Source organism: Micropterus salmoides, unplaced genomic scaffold (genome assembly GCF_014851395.1).
Source record: "Micropterus salmoides isolate LMB-PRFRI ecotype aquatic unplaced genomic scaffold, ASM1485139v1 Ms_hic_scaffold_2, whole genome shotgun sequence".
Taxonomy (NCBI): Eukaryota; Metazoa; Chordata; class Actinopteri; order Centrarchiformes; family Centrarchidae; genus Micropterus; species Micropterus salmoides.
In genome coordinates, this window is record NW_024041150.1 from 48,127,861 (window position 1) to 48,144,682 (window position 16,822).

Below are 16,822 nucleotides of genomic sequence, written 5' to 3' on the forward strand. Positions count from 1 at the left end.
CGCTTGGTTGGACAGGCCTCCGGCCATCGTGAAAATCTATCCACAACCACTAGCATGTATCTTTTCCCTTCAACTGGTTTTATCATATCGACAAAGTCAACAACTAACTCACGCATAGGACCCCTTGGGGTGGGAATGTAACCAGGAGGAACAGACATACCCCTGCGGACATTATTTTTCAGACAGATTGTACACCTGCCTATGACATAATCAATCTGTTCAAGCAAATATGGTGCCCAAAAACCATACTCCTTTGTGATTTTTCTCCTAACCTCCCCCCTGGCAACATGAGCTAACCCATGTGCTTCCTGAATCATCAAACCTAACAGGTCCAGAGGTGCTACTATCAGTCCCTCGTGATTTCTCCAAAGACCCGTAGAATCCTTAACAGCACCTCGGTCCAGCCACAACTGTTTATCAATCATAGAAGCAGCTTCCTGCATCAAAATCACTTCCTTAAGCGTAATTCTGTCTTCCAAGTCCACCCCATGAGTGACCAGAAAAACCTTGCCCAATTTGTCAGCTCCTGTGACAGCTTTTGCAGCTTCATCAGCAGCTTTGTTCCCTGTGTCACTCTTGACGCATCTGTTTTATGAGCTGCACACTTAGCTATCGCTATCTCTTTAGGCTCATCATAGCATGCAACAGTTTTATTATTTGTGCGTGATGTTGTATTGGAGAACCATCCGTTCTCTTAAACCCCCGACCTTTCCACACTGCTCCAAACAAATGACATACATTATGTGCATATGCCGAATCAGTATATATTGTCACTCGCTGCCCGTCAGCTAACAAACACGCTTCTGTTAGCCCCACAAGTTCTGCAAGCTGTGCAGACGCAGGCTGTGGTATTACTTCAGCTTTTTCAACAACAAATCCCGTTCCTTGAGCTTTTACTACTGCATAGCCAGCACACAATTTCTCTCCCACACGATAACAAGACCCATCAGTCCAATACTCCAGGTCTGCCTCACGTAGTGGAAGGGCTTGCAAGTCTGATCTAAGCCTTGAGTATTTCTCTGCCTCTTGAACACAATCATGTGGCTCACCATCCTCTGACGTTGGCAAATTCTCAGCTGGATTTACCGTATCACACCTTACCAGGGTGACATCCTCCTGCTCTAAGAGCCTATGATAGTCTCTAAGCCTTGGCATAGTCAATGTGTATTTTCCATAGTTCAGGAGATTCCTGAGACTATGATGGGTAAGAATTGTCACTGGGTAACCCATCGTAACGGATGATGCTTTGTCATACATTAAATAAACTCCAACCATTGCTCTGTAGCACAGTGGTAGCCCTAATTCCACTTCTGAATATGCAGTCGAATAATAGGAAATAGGTTGAGGATTCGACCCTGTACCTGTCGGCTGACAAAGGACTGCACATGCATATTTACCTCCAGTGGAACTAGACACATACAACAAGAAATTCTTAGAGTAATCTGGTAGTGTGAGCGCTGGCGCCTCCTGTAACCTCTGTTTGATTGTTTCAAATGCCACAAGGCCTTCCTGTGTCCAGGACAGATTGCTGTGAAGTTGAGCGTTCCCAGTATCCTTAACCATAGCTCTCAAAGGTCCCGTCAAACTAGAATAATCCTCAACCCATGCTGAAGAATAACCAGCAATACCAAGAAACGTCAACATCTCTCTGACAGTTCTAGGCTTTGGAGCCTTGCGAATAGCCTCCAATTGACAATCAGAAATGCTTCTGTGTCCATGCGTTATTGTCTGACCCAAATATACAACCTTCTCCTGGCAATATTGCAACTTCTTTTGTGAGGCCTTATGCCCCTTTTCTGCCAATATTTGTAGCAATTTAATTGAGTCTTTGTGACATGTTTCTTCATCTTGTGAACAGATCATAATATCGTCGACATATTGAATCACAGTACTCTGCAATATCTGATCATCCCTACCAAATCGTCTTTCAATACTTTGTTAAATATATGAGGACTGTGTTTAAATCCCTGTGGCAATCTCTCATACTCATAAAACTGTCCTTTATATGTGAATCCAAATAAACCCTGACTCTCTACACTAAGAGGAACACTAAAAAATGCACCACACAAATCTAACACCGTGAAATGTGTTGCATCAGGAGGGATTTGGGCTAACAAAGTATGTGGATCCGGAACTTCTGCTGGAAAATCAGTTACCACTTCATTTACTGCTCTCAAATCATGAACCATACGATAAGTCTCATCAGGTTTCTTCACAGGCAACAAAGGCGTGTTACTCTGAGGATTTGTTGTCTTCTTCAAAACACCTGCTTTCAAAGTCCCTCAATTTGTGGTTCGATTCCTTGAATTGCTTCATCCTTCAATGGATACTGATACTTCCAAGGAGGTCTAGCTCCTGGTCGAAGTTCCACTTTCACTGGTTGGGCTGATTTCACAAGTCCAATATCGGTACTGTGTTGAGACCACAAACATTCTGGAACTTGTCGCAACATCTCCTCTTTCATAGAATCCGAGTCCATCTTGGCACTACAAATAGATTCATGTGTCATCCGTACAGCTTGTGGCTGTCCCTGTCCTTTAGCTGAAATCATGATTTTAACAAATCGCTGATCTGTACTCCTCCAAATTGCCAAATTCTCTTTCATCGGTACAAAAACAGCTTCCTCCGCTTCTGTCATCATTTCCCCTATGTGTTTCTGCTCATAGTCTTCAGAAACCAACAAAGTCACATGTGGCCACTCTTCTCAATTTTGAATTCTTTCTCCAGATAATCATCAGTGTTTACCTTCATAGCCGCTCCTTGTGGTCCCAAAATTATGCAACTTGAGCTTAGTTGAATTCCTTTGGTTGATGAGCCAACCATTCCTCTGGGTTTGATTGGGCAGCATTCTTGAAATACTTGAGCGTACAATGGAATGGATATTCTGGAAGTTTCGCATCTGGCATGTTTGCCACAATGAATTTCTCCCATATCTTAGCCGGCTCCAAGAAATCTGCACTGAGATTTCCAATCCAGAATACTGCAGAGGACTCCATCTCTGTTGTCATCAATAGTTGGTGGACCATTTCTTTTGGCACTTCTATCAGACAGCCATCTGGTGTACATTTTATTGTGCAGTTCAATCTACACAAAGCATCTCTTCCCAATAGAGCAATAGGTGTATGTTCTGATACCAATATGGGTATTGTAGTTTTCTGATTTTTATAGCAGAGCTCAATTGGTTCCGTGAGAGGAATCAGCTGCTTCACTCCCTCAAACCCGATTGTCCGAATCAGTTGATTGGACATAGGAAGATGTGTAGCATCTTCAGGCCGAACACAGGTGAAAGCCGCTCCGCTATCCGCCATTACTTCCAATGGTCGGTTATTTACTTTCACCTCAATTGTTGGATCTCTTTCTGGCCCTGATGCCACCAGCTGACACCCCCCTTTCGGATTTTCTGGGCACCTCTAGAATCCTGGCTCTGGGCCCCTGTGAGGGTTCACCAGTCCTCCAAGCGACCTTGACTGGCCCCTGAATCCTCCTCTGAAATTTCCTCCTCTGAAATTTCCTCCTTCTTCTTATTTTCCACCAGTTGTATTTGATTGAGTTTCCTGAGAGTCACTTGGTCCTGTTCTTTCTGATCATGTTCCTTTTTCCTATATAATCCACTTGATGGGCTATATGATCTGTATAGACTCCTATTGCCATGCTTCCAAGTCCAACCACCTCTGCCAGTTTGCTCCTTACTGGTGGGGGCAGCCCCATCTGTAGTTTAGCTCGCAAAATTGACCGCTCCATTTGACTCGCCTCTGGATCATTTCCTGTGATATTTCTCCACACCTGATGAGCTCTCGACACATAGGCTCTCGGATTCTCTTCTTTTCCCAATGGATCAATCAAGATATTGTCAGGATGCACATTTGTGGGAAACGTGTCTTTCAGTGCTCTCCACAGTCGATTCCTACTTGCAGCGAACAACTCAGGATCATTTACAGCAGTCCCCACATATCGATTAAGTCCCGCTCTCTGAAAAATCTCTTCCATACCTGGAATCCCCAGGAGATTAGCAAAAAGTCTCTTAATATCTCCTATGGCAGTTTGTGTTCCTACCGTAATTTCTTCCAACTTCGAGATCCAAGGATGTGCTCCATCTTGAAGAATAGGCAACTTCTCAAGTATATCTGACATATCGGTATTCTGCAAAGGCTTATACTCCAGATTCTGTCCTCGGATTATCACTGGCAGCATCTTCTTACTTGTGCTCCCTTTCCTTGGGCGTAATGCATACTTCTTCTCCAATTTTTGAGACCCTTTTTTCCTCAATTTCTCCCTCTGTATTGTCAGCTTCTCGAGATGTTCTTCCAATTCTCTTATTTCTTCTGGATAAGTCGACTTCTCCAAGCATGATATGCATCGATCCATGTCTTTTTCTATTTCTTCAGTAGTCATTGGAGGATAAAATCCTCTTGAACATGAAGCACCTTTAATCTCCCACTCTTCATCGCTGTCTCCATCTTCACTTTCATCGGAGATCTGATCTCCTGTATCCTTCTTCCAACTTTCATCACCCCTTCTTTCCGCTCTGGCCAGCCTCCGTCTGATCACAGGATCATATCCACCCATGATCTCTTCTACATCACTCTGTTCATCATCATCTTCCATTCTCCTAAACCTCGCTCTACCCTTAGTTTCCAAACGTGTCATTTTCTTCTTACTTTTGGAGCTTGGATTCATCTTTATAGTTGTTTCTGCTTGTCCTCTCTCTATGACTCGTTCATCTTCATCTCTGATGCAATAACCACCCTCCTGAATAATCACTGGAAGCTGAGGATAGACATCCTTAAACTCCGCTTCCTCCTCGTATGGTGGAGGTCTCTTTGCTGAATCCGTATGTGAGAAGGGTTTGTTGACTTCTGCCATTAATTTTTCTGTTATCTTTGCCTCTTTTGCCATTTTTTCTTGCGTCTCTTTCATCAGTTTTTGACCTTCATGTTCGAACAACTTAAGAACACCCAGCTCTCTTCGTCTCTTCTCTTTACGTCGTTCCCCTTTTTTCCCCTTGTTTTGATCCGACTTATATGTGGAAACAAGTACTTGCATTATTTTAAGTACACCTGGGTTAAGAGTCCCTTCCACAGGCCATGGTTGTTCAATATTAGGCCAACGCTTATGCCATTTTTCAGATAACTTTACAATACCATCAACTAGAGGATTATTTTTTTGCACTACATCAACCGGAGTAGTTACTTTCAACGTTTTAATGTCCTTTTTCCGCATAGTGACAACTCTTTTATATTTCTTTATTGTAAATTATTTTCCTTATTACTTATTTGTTTATTTTTCTTTTAATTCTACTTAATTGTTGATAGGTGGCAATCTTACCACATCCGCTAACGGAAAATCAAGGGAATTTGTCAACTCCAGAGCAATCACAAAAATCTTGTTATCCAGCAATCACACGGCGCCAACTCCTACCTAATAAGCACCCTCTCACCTTAGTTTTGTCCCAAAAGCTCAATACCACTCAATTCCCACACAACTTGACTTCAAACGACCCCTGCACAAAAACTCCCATATGTAATATTCAAATACAGTAACTGATCAGTCTGTTGCCAAGTCTCCCCTTAGATAGTCATAACATGAAATATGGCAGGTATACACAAATGGACTCTCTTTGTTACAAATGTGTCTATAATATCCTGAAAGGAAACAAACTAAATGTGTATCAGCCGTAATAATTATAAATGAGTATAGACACATATGCACAGGTGTTTGTAAAGAGTTTGTGGATTGCACAATACTGGCCAGACTGGATCCGGGCTGCTTTGCTGTGGCGCGCTGGACGGCACCCCCTCTCTCTCCTCTCTCTCTCTCTCCTTCTTGTCTCTCAGATCACAGGAGAACAAAAACCAAAAAAAGGCAAACAACACTTTAGTCCTTTTATGTACTCACAAGGTTATTTCCCCCCAAAAAGAAGAGTGTTACCTCTCTGAATAATCATAATCTATTTTCCCTAACTTTTTAACATATCTACGTTAACATGCAAGCTAAGGAATTTCGGTGTCATTTACACTGGGGATGCTGTAGACACTACTCTTCACTCCTATTTAAAGCTTACTCTATTAACAACCGTTCTTCAATACCAATGAAAATGCCTTTCAAAATGTATTTACACACATAAAAAACCCCAAATGAAATGCAAGTAAAATATAGAAAAACAAATGTGCACTTCCCAAAAAAGTAACTTAGGCTAAGAAAAGACCCCCACTGCTGCTTCTGAAATGACCCAAACCATACAGCAGCATTAATCAATAACTTTAACAAATTTCAAAACACAGTTTTCCCCTTGATCAAGTTCCCTTCTCTATTTCTTCATTTATATATATGTATATTCTCTTCCTTCTTTATTTATTTATTCTATTATTCATATATATGTTTTCTTGAATCCTAGCCTTATTGTCCTCTGCATAGTCTCTCTCACACACACACTAGGCTTCTCCCATTTCTCACACACACAACCGAGACACAGCAGGGACAGCTCTCCACACACACACACACACAATAGCTATCCAGTCAACAAGAATGCATTTCTTCACACTGTTTATAAAGCATTTTTCCTTTATTATTTTCCTTCCTAAATTTATGCTACCTCGAGTTTGCAGATATTTAATGAGAGGCCACTTCGGACATAGTTCGTCAACACATGTATCGAGAGGTAACTTACAATTAAATTTTTCTTCTACAAGCTCCCAGTTCCTTTGAACGGACCCGAAAATTCACCTAGTTCCTTTCCAGGATTTGCGGCCCATCTAAGATCGCCTTTCAAGGGCTTTTTGTCCAGATCTGCGGCGTCCTAATCCTTATTTTTCCTTTTTCCTTAACCTTATATTTTCTTCCTTATCCTTATTAATTTGTATTCAAGCCGAATGACCCTGGCCAGGGTTGCACTCTCTCTCTTTTTCCCTTACTCCAATTTACCTATTCCTTAAAGCCTAGTTTCACGCGACAGTAATTTCCATCCCACATGACTTACGGTTATAAGAATCTGAGGGCCCATATTCTTAATCTTTGCAAAGTTATGAAACCTCACTTCCCGTTACTCCTAGGCTGTTCCTTTTTCTTCCTTTTATATCTATCTATCTGTCTTCATTACATTCACACACACACAACCTTTTTGCGTTATCCACAATGCACACAAATTTAGAACGGAGTCTTCTCACACATCCACCCGCAAGCATTCACACGGGATCGAACCGGTGTACCCTTCAACGCACACACAGACACACGAACTGACCAGCGCCCACAGTTTATGAGAAAACTCACCATATACGCCAGCGTCTGGAGCGGGAGTCAGCTCGACGGTGCCTGTGATGGAACGATGAATTCAGGCACAACACGGTCCCTTCGTGGTCGCCAATTTCTGTGGTGTCCGAACGATAATGCTGCGATGATGTGTTGAGAAGAAATCCGCTTGACACTGTTCTTGATTATCAAAGTTTATTACATCAAAGAATTCAGCATCAATTACAAGCTCTGCAGCAGCTTGGAGAGTGACCCAGCCCGATGACCACTCTGTCTCTCTGTACATCGAACACAGCTTATATAGGACATGTTTAGGTCTCTGCTAAAAACCATATAAGGGCACAGTGCTGTAAAATAAGTGTAACCATCTATTAGACACCACAGAAGGGTACAGTCCCTTCATACACACTAATCTCTTTATACCTAATTTCTACTTCCCCTAACACTGCACCCATCAATCATTACTTCCCCATAAGGGTTCACTGTCCCTCTCACCAGCTGCAGAGCATTATGTTAAACTGTAATGGCCGGATGCACATATGTTATACACCACAGGAGCTCTTCAGGGTCGGACTGGGAACAAAGTCCAGCTCCGTCATCCAGAACAGACTGTTAGTGTTATAACTGCAGCTAGCAGGATGTTGAGCGGCACTGACATCAGTAACTGTTGATCAAAAAATTATTTTCATTTTCTCTCTGTGTTTTGTGTGTTTCAGTTCTTTACCCATTTAATTGTATTTACATGGATGGATGGATCCACTTGAAGGGGTGGGGGGAGGTGCAGACGGTCTGTACCACTTCCTGTAATTAACAATCAGCTGGCTGTTCCAGCATCAGGTCATATTGTTTGTCCCACAGAGCTGCTGGTCAGTCAGCCCATCTGGCATTAACCTGCCTCCAGGTGAAATCAGACGTGTGTCAACATCTCAGGTTTATTTTACAGGAGGAATGTGTTTCTTCTGTCCAGCAGCACGTTCAGTCCACCAATCAGCAGCCAGAGAGTAACGACCAATCACTGCTCCCCACAGTAACCAGAGTGACTTCAGTCTGGATCCTCACTAATTCTCATCTGCTGCCTCTGGTCTCTTAATCTCTCTGCAGGTTCTGCAGTTCATGTCTGTTTATAGCAGGTTGTTGATTCTCTATGCGTCTGTTATATAAGATCACAAAACCACCAACACCAAGAAGAAGAAGAATCACACAAACTGGCAGACCGACACTCAGTCCAACATTTCCCTCCCCGTCTCCTTCCTCCTTGTCTCCTCCCTCCTCGTCTCCTCCCTCCTTGTGTCCAGCTGTGTGACCTGCAGAGCAGAAACAGGTGTGAGGTATCAGCTGTCAGCAGGTGAACAGAATGTCAGACATTATCTACTGCACTTTGATCACATGACTCGTAGCAGCTGTTTCCTCTAAAGTCTCATCAGCAACATCTTTCTAAAACACAAACATCTGATCTGTGATGTTTCTCAGCTCAACTACCAGGAAGCAGCTTCACCTGAGAGACAAAGAGACACTCTGAGCTCTACACGCTGACCTGAGAGACAAAGAGACACTCTGAGCTCTACGCGCTCACCTGAGAGACAAAGAGACTCTCTGAGCTCTACGCGCTCACCTGAGAGACAAAGAGACACTCTGAGCTCTACGCGCTCACCTGAGAGACAACGAGACACTCTGAGCTCTACGCGCTCACCTGAGAGACAACGAGACACTCTGAGCTCTACGCGCTGACCTGAGAGACAAAGAGACACTCTGAGCTCTACGCGCTCACCTGAGAGACAAAGAGACACTCTGAGCTCTACACGCTCACCTGAGAGACAAAGAGACACTCTGAGCTCTACGCGCTGACCTGAGAGACAAAGAGACACTCTGAGCTCTACGCGCTCACCTGAGAGACAACGAGACACTCTGAGCTCTACGCTCTCACATGAGAGACAAAGAGACACTCTGAGCTCTACACGCTCACCTGAGAGACAAAGAGACACTCTGAGCTCTACACGCTCACCTGATAGACAAAGAGACACTCTGAGCTCTACACGCTCACCTGAGAGAAAAAAGGAGACACTCTGAGACAAAGAGACACTCTGAGCTCTACACGTTTACCTGAGAGACAAAGAGACACTCTGAGCTCTACACGTTTACCTGAGAGACAAAGAGACACTCTGAGCTCTACACGCTCACCTGACAGACAAAGAGACACTCTGAGCTCTACGCGCTCACCTGAGAGACAAAGAGACACTCTGAGACAAAGAGACACTCTGAGCTCTACGCGCTCACCTGAGAGACAAAGAGACACTCTGAGCTCTACGCGCTCACCTGAGAGACAAAGAGACACTCTGAGACAAAGAGACGCTCTGAGCTCTAAGCGCTCACCTGAGAGACAAAGAGACACTCTGAGCTCTACACGCCCACCTGAGAGACAAAGAGACACTCTGAGCTCTACGCGCTCACCAGAGAGACAAACAGACACTCTGAGCTCTACACGCTCGCCTGAGAGACAAAGAGACACTCTGAGCTCTACACGCTCACCTGAGAGACAAAAAGACACTCTGAGCTCTATGCGCTCACCTGAGAGACAAAGAGACACTCTGAGCTCTACACGCTCACCTAAGAGACAAAGAGACACTCTTAGCTCTACACACTCACCTGAAAGACAAAGAGACACTCTGAGCTCTACACGCTCACCTGAGAGACAAAGAGACACTCTGAGCTCTACACGCTCACCTGAGAGACAAAGAGACACTCTGAGCTCTACACGCTCACCTGAGAGACAAAGAGACACTCTGAGCTCTACACGCTCACCTGAGAGACAAAGAGACACTCTGAGCTCTACACGCTCACCTGAGAGACAAAGAGACACTCTGAGCTCTACACACTCACCTGAGAGACAAAGAGACACTCTGAGCTCTACACGCTCACCTGAGAGACAAAGAGACACTCTGAGCTCTACACGCTCACCTGAGAGACAAAGAGACACTCTGAGCTCTACACGCTCACCTGAGAGACAAAGAGACACTCTGAGCTCTACGCGCTCACCTGAGAGACAAAGAGACACTCTGAGCTCTACGCGCTCACCTGAGAGACAAAGAGACACTCTGAGCTCTACACGCTGACCTGAGAGACAAAGAGACACTCTGAGCTCTACACTCTCACATGAGAGACAAAGAGACACTCTGAGCTCTACGCGCTCACCTGAGAGACAAAGAGACACTCTGAGCTCTACACGCTCACCTGAGAGACAAAGAGACACTCTGAGCTCTACACGCTCATCTGAGAGACAAAGAGACTCACCTGAATCTTTCACATTCAGCATGACAGTGCTGATCAGTTTAACTTGGCCTGTCTCGTTTTCCTCTCTAACCCGACACTGATATGTTCCAGTGTCATTGATGGTGACGTTCTTCAGAATCACAGAAGCGTTTCCGTTTTTCATCTCTGGATCTTCAGCTCCACTCGACCACGATAAGATTCATGCTGGTAGTTTTCATGTGAGCGGCCGTCTTTGAAGTAGAAGACATATTCATCTGACTTCACGTCAGGTCTGTTCCACTTTATCACTTCTATGGTAGCACCTCTGTGACCCCGACAGGGAAGAGTGGCGTCCTCTCCAGGCTTCACCTTCACCTCCTGTGTCTCTGAGCAGAAAGAGAAAAGCCTCCAGTCAGGACTTGTAATGTTTCCTGTTGTTCAAACATCTTTTGATGGAAGCAGCAGAGATCAGGTCTCTATAAAACAGCACATGTGAACTCAGCAGCATTTCAAACCCTGTTCTCAGACAACTTGAGTCCCAGCTGCAGAAAGGAGAGACTAACTCCTCTGCTGCAGCTGCACGCTGACTTCATGTTGCTCATTTCTACAGCTGTCAGTCAAGTCGTCCTCCGCACCATCAGACAGGAGACATTTTACTTTCATCTGCTTTCTGCTTGTTTGGAGATTATTGATTATTGATATTATTTCCCATCTGAATACAGACATCAGCATTTCTGAGCCTGAACAAACAGCTGAAATATTAAACATGTGAAGTTTATTATTTCCTAGAAGCTTTGAATCTTTGTCCTTGTTTTCCAAATGTGTCCCCAGTCTGTCCGTCCTCTACTCAGACTGTGTCTGAACTACTTCTACTGAGGAAAGAGTCCCTACAGTATGAAACTGCTTTACTTCTCAGAGAGACAAATGAAGCTGCTGGATCTGCATGGACAGACACCACGAGAGGGGAGAGGACACATGTTGGTCTCTGCTGTCCATCCGTCCACACAGTAAACTACAGTGCTGGACAGGAACAGAGGTCAGAGGTGGAGACTCTGTTCACAAGTCAGCTCATAATAAACTTTAGGAGGTTACAAACATATCCAGCAGCCTACAGAGTCAAAGTCTAGTAAATATATTTGAGTCAATAATATAATGAACATGTTGTAAATAAAACTGAATGAATAAGTTACAACAACAGTTATTATATTGTTATTATATTATAATTGCTAATTGTGAATACAGGATGTTTGACACATTTCCCTCCCTGTAATGATCATTAAACAGTGAGTCTAATTTCACAGTTGCTGTGTCATGATATTAAAAATAATAATAACTGACATTAAGTACTACATATAGTGAATCTTCATATGTTCCTAACATGGATTTATTTCATCACTAGCGTAACATGCAGTAAGATAATCACAGATATGCATCAGTGTGGAACAAATAAACAACTGAAACGATTCACAATGTAATGTGCAATGTTGCTTTCAGCTGTTTTCTCGCACATGGTGCAACATTACGTCACCATGACAGCAGCGGGGCAGAAATTACTTTTAACATGGAGGCAATAAACAAATACATACATTAAATCTGTTTTAAGTGACAAACAGAAACATGCTGCTCGTGCTGATAATGTAGCAGGCTTGTGTGGAAACTAAAAGGTAAAGAAGATTTGTGGTGCTGTCGTCTTGACCATGTGCTCCGAGATTCTTTCACTCCACGTGTTCGTGCACAGCAGTTGTGCTGCAGTGAAACTATTTCCTCTTCACAGAGCGCCATTTTGTTCAGTGTCTCTCTAAAATACTTCTGAACTTTAGATGGTTGGAGAACAGATCGTCTAGCTCAGAGGTCACTAATAGGCGGACCGCGGTCCGGATCCGGACCCAGCCGCCGTCCTCTCCGGACCGCCGACCTACAGCACATTTATTATTGAGACTTACTACCTCGTGACGGAGCGTTTCTATTTTAACCCGCGCAGCTTTTCTAGCATTTACTGTACTGGTTTAGAGGACCAGGAAACTCACAGACCAATCGCATGTGCTCCAATCGTCTCATGTGACGCTGCTCAGCCAATCAAATCTGTGCATACCGAGGCTTGCGAGTCGAGTCCGCGAGATTCACCAGAGATGTTTTGGAAACACACGCGAATTGAGGAGACGAAAGATAAAAGAGATTTCACATGACTTTTAATCAAGAATGTACAGATTCTTACATGTACATTCCTCCCACGGGCAGTTCAAAACCAGAATATCTCATAGATCTCCAATATGCTAGCTGGAGCTCACGTTTCTCACTGAACAACAGAAAGTAGGAAAGTGGTAGCTCTGTAAGAGGAAATGAAAGAGAAGAGGAGGCATTACAGCTGTTCATTTGTTATGATGTGTTGAGTGTTTATTATAAAATTGGTTAAGACTACACTTCATCACTTCAAGCTACACTTTTTGTTACATTTTTTCTAAAAATTAGGCACTTTAATTTAGTTTACTTAAATTTAGAATTTATTATTTGAATAGTTATTTATTATCCTTCCAGTTTGATGTGAAAACTGACTGAAATATTATTTGATTTGACAGTCCGTTGTTGACTAAAAACGTGTTGATACAACTATAGGTTATAGTACTGAATGATAACGCAAGTTCGTCGTTTTGATGTTCCGGACCTTTGCTTCAGGAAATTTTCTCTAACTAGACCTCTTTGAAATCTAATTGAATACCCCTGGTCTAGCTGATGAGTTGACACACGTTATGCGAATCGTTGTATTTCCGTAATCAATGACGTCTTTGAATCACCCCAGACCTACCACACGGACACACACTCCTCTTACCTTGACACAGAACAACGATCCATGAACATGCGAACAAAGCCACGAATGGCGGCCATGTTAAAGCGACCATGACTGACTTATTCTTTCTTCTCTGTAGTTTCTGTTGACAGCGGACCGCCTACAGTGATCTACAGTGATAATCTCTCGATCGTTGTCAGGTTAGGTCACATATTTAGAAGCAGAGATGATGAAGGTGATGACCAGACTGAATGCTTCTTCCTTTTCTTTTTACAGTGGACCCGCCCAGCCGAGGGAGCGGGGAAGGTGTCACGTGATTTCTGACGTCTGCGTGAGGTTGTTTATTTGTGATCTTGGTTGAACTTTTGTCAAGTGAGTCATTGTGAGTGAGAAGTGAGTCCTCTCCCAGGAACCCAAAGAATGGTGTCCCACAGCATGATGTTAGATCCCGAGTTACCCCTGTTCAGGAGGTGCTGGACCAGCTCTCCGTCTTAAAGGGCCCGATCCTCTAGGCCTGTGGGTATTACCCTATTAGGTATAACTGAGGACTGTTTAAGCTGCTGTCGAAGAGATTCGCCTAGCTTCTAACTGTCTTCTTCCGAACGCCTACCCTGCTTACTCTGAATTGGCCCTAGAGCCAAATATCACCCCAGCCACACCCGTTAACGACAGCTCTCTGATTGATACTAAGTAAAATGATAAAATGTTTAAAATTCTAAATCTGATTATAATAGCTGAGCTTGAGTGATTTAGATGTCTTCTTTTTGGAGAGAAAGGGAGAGAAGTAGTCGTCTTGGCCAAGGAGATCTTTCCCTCTTCTGTGGATCTGTAGAATCTTGTAGAAACTTGGTTTGGTTGTTGTGGTTGTCCACTGTGGCTCAATCTCTTGAAGTCCACTGAAGAAAACTCTGAAGAAGTCTCTAGTTGTCTGCTGTTCAAATCTCCAACTCTTGTCTTAGGCTCTTGGTCCGCTTGGTCCTGCTCCGAGTCCAATGTCTCTGAGGTCTGCCGAGGAATAACCCCAATCTCTTCCTGACTCCTTTTTATTTATCCCACTCCGTAGCTGAGTTTTCCTGTCAAATCAGCCACGACCCTTTTCCTGTTTACGTGAGTTGGGCCAAAGCTCTCCTTACTTGACAGTTTCATTTTCCCTTGCTGACCCTTCTCTCCCGATGAAGACTGTTACACCCATTTCAGTATTTCACAACAAATTCAACATATCTCAACATGATTCTTCACTTCTTTTACTCTTCCACACACATTTGTATCAATACTATTAAAAATCATGATCTCCTTAATTTCGTTAATCATTTCATTTCATGGCTATAATCAAATGTTAGTTGATCACTTTATAATTAACTGTCTCATTTGCATATTTAAACATAACATTTCAGAAAACCTGTAATACAAAAAAATATTTTCTTAATATAAGTAATCAACTAGGAAAGTTTCACGGTGATATCTATTAGTTGTTTTTTTACCACCTACAGTCTCTCACCTTCATTATTTAATAATAATAATACGTTGATTAATAATTATTTAATATAAATATTGATGCCATCGAAAGCCTAATATCCAACAACAGTGATTCATTTTCAACAATACTGAGAGATTAACAACAAAAGTATATAAAATACAAGATTGATGATATTAAGGGCTACACAAGGTGGACACAAACGTTATAATGTGATACGAATATCCATCACCATATACAATGTTATTTAATACTTAGTTTATTCTCTTCAACTTTGTTCCCTTCTGGCCTTTTTGAATTCTGTAGTATTGATCAAGTGGGCGATGAAAGTTTTCACTGCAGGCAAGCTTTGCAGTAATGTTGCACACAGTCTGTGTCAGACAATGGGTTTTCACAGTGAATCCAACCAGTCCTTCACATAGAAACAGTAGTCCTATACAGGCTGTGAGAGGCAACTGAGAAAGTTGGTAAACGCCTCAATTTTTAGGTGACGTTACAACCTGCTCACACACAGACCATAACAATGTTATAAATCTGTTTAAATTCCTTTTCAAAACTCCACAATTCCCCTTTTAAAGGTGCGTCGCTGACTTAACTGGTTACAGATCAGAGTTGCGCAGCAGTCTTAAAATATGTTGAAAGGTCTTGAAACAGGTCTTTAAAGGTATTTTTACTGCAGGATTCCTGTGTATACCCTGGGTAAGGTAAGTCAGTGATGACAGCAATGGAAAGCACCACCTCACGTATAATCAGACTATGCTAAGACAAAATATAACTTTATTAAGACAGAGCAGCACAGAGAAATGTGAAAGAATGGATACAGTAGAATCAGCAACATTCAACACAGATGTTTAAATATAAATAAACTGTATACTCAGAATATATGTTCGTTATGTAATTAATATTCAATATAGATGTTTAAATATTTACACATTATTTGCCCTGTGATAATTATTTGCAGTCAGATCATTTACACTCAGATAAATGTCTGAAATATACTCAGGAACAGTCTCTCAGTTTGGTGCTGTGGTGTTGTGGAGCCTGACGGCACAAATGAGCCTCCTGAGTGCTGTGAGGCTCGGGGCTGAATGAGTCTGTGGCTGAAGGAGCCCCTGAGCTGCCTCAGCTCAGCAGAGAGAGGATGAGAGGAGTTGTCCGAGATGGTTTTCAGCTTCCTCTCATCCTCCGCTCAGTCTCTGCCTCCACACTGTCCAGTTCCATCCACACCACCGAGCTGGCCTTCCTCACCAGCTTGCCCAGTTTGTTGGCGCCACAAGTCCCGCTGCCCCCTCCCCAGCACACCACAGCGAGGAAGATGACACTGGCCCCTACAGACAGGTAGAACATCTGCAGCAGCCTGGTGCACACATTGAATGACCTGAGACTCCTCAGGAAGAACAGCCTGCTCTGTCCTTTCCTGTAGAGGGCCTCATGTTGTCTGTCCAGTCCAGTTTGTTGTTGAGGTGCACCCTCAGGAACTTGTAGGTGTCACCATCTCTACCCCCAAAGTGCATCTGTTAGCATTTAGCATCTTAGCCACACCCACCAACTGCTCAGAGACCATAGGTTTGTTTTTACACTGTAATTGATGCAACTTGAAATGTCGGAAGGTACTATACGTGAAAGAAAAGGTAAAATTACTGATATTTAATTCCTGGCCTGTAGCTCCACATGACACAGACTTTATACGGTCAGTTTAAACTTCCACCCTGCTTAACACAGTTTCACTAGTTAGCACTTGGGATAAATGAGTAGAGCTGCCACACTCACTGTTCAGACAGTTAACAGGACCCCTCGGAAAATGTAATTATATTGTCGGACTTCATAGGCTACTGTAGAGGGGCAGAAAGCTAGATTCAGGCCTGCTGGAAGCCCTGATCTGTCCTCTGCATTTAACAAGTACTGGTGGGGTCGACAGCACTTGGAGTTCAAAAGAAGCTACTGGAGTCAGTCAGAGATTGATGCAATAGAGTTTATTGTCAAAGCAAGACAGAACCTGAGTAAGCCTCAGCAGACCGTCAAGCCACACTGAAAAACATGGTGTGAAGACACCAAGAGTACTTTCAGGCAGG

General features: G+C 43.2%; 1 protein-coding gene across 2 annotated transcripts in view; it reads right to left on the reverse strand.

The window, feature by feature from the left end:
* LOC119913119 (butyrophilin subfamily 2 member A1-like) overlaps window positions 1-14,050 on the reverse strand; it is a 206,992-nt gene extending 192,942 nt beyond the window's left edge. Inside the window, exons 1-3 of one of the 2 annotated variants that reach the window (XR_005446375.1) lie at window positions 13,319-14,050; window positions 10,534-10,877; window positions 7,675-8,549 (exon numbers count right to left, since the gene is read on the reverse strand). Coding sequence is in view for 1 of the 2 variants with exons in the window: in XM_038732452.1 (XP_038588380.1) it covers window positions 13,319-13,388 (70 nt within the window). In the remaining variant the exon portion in view is untranslated. Of the gene's footprint in view, window positions 1-7,674; window positions 8,550-10,533; window positions 10,878-13,318 lie in introns of those variants that run through there. The other variant, XM_038732452.1, reaches the window with a different exon arrangement.
* Window positions 14,051-16,822: the final 2,772 nt, after the last annotated feature.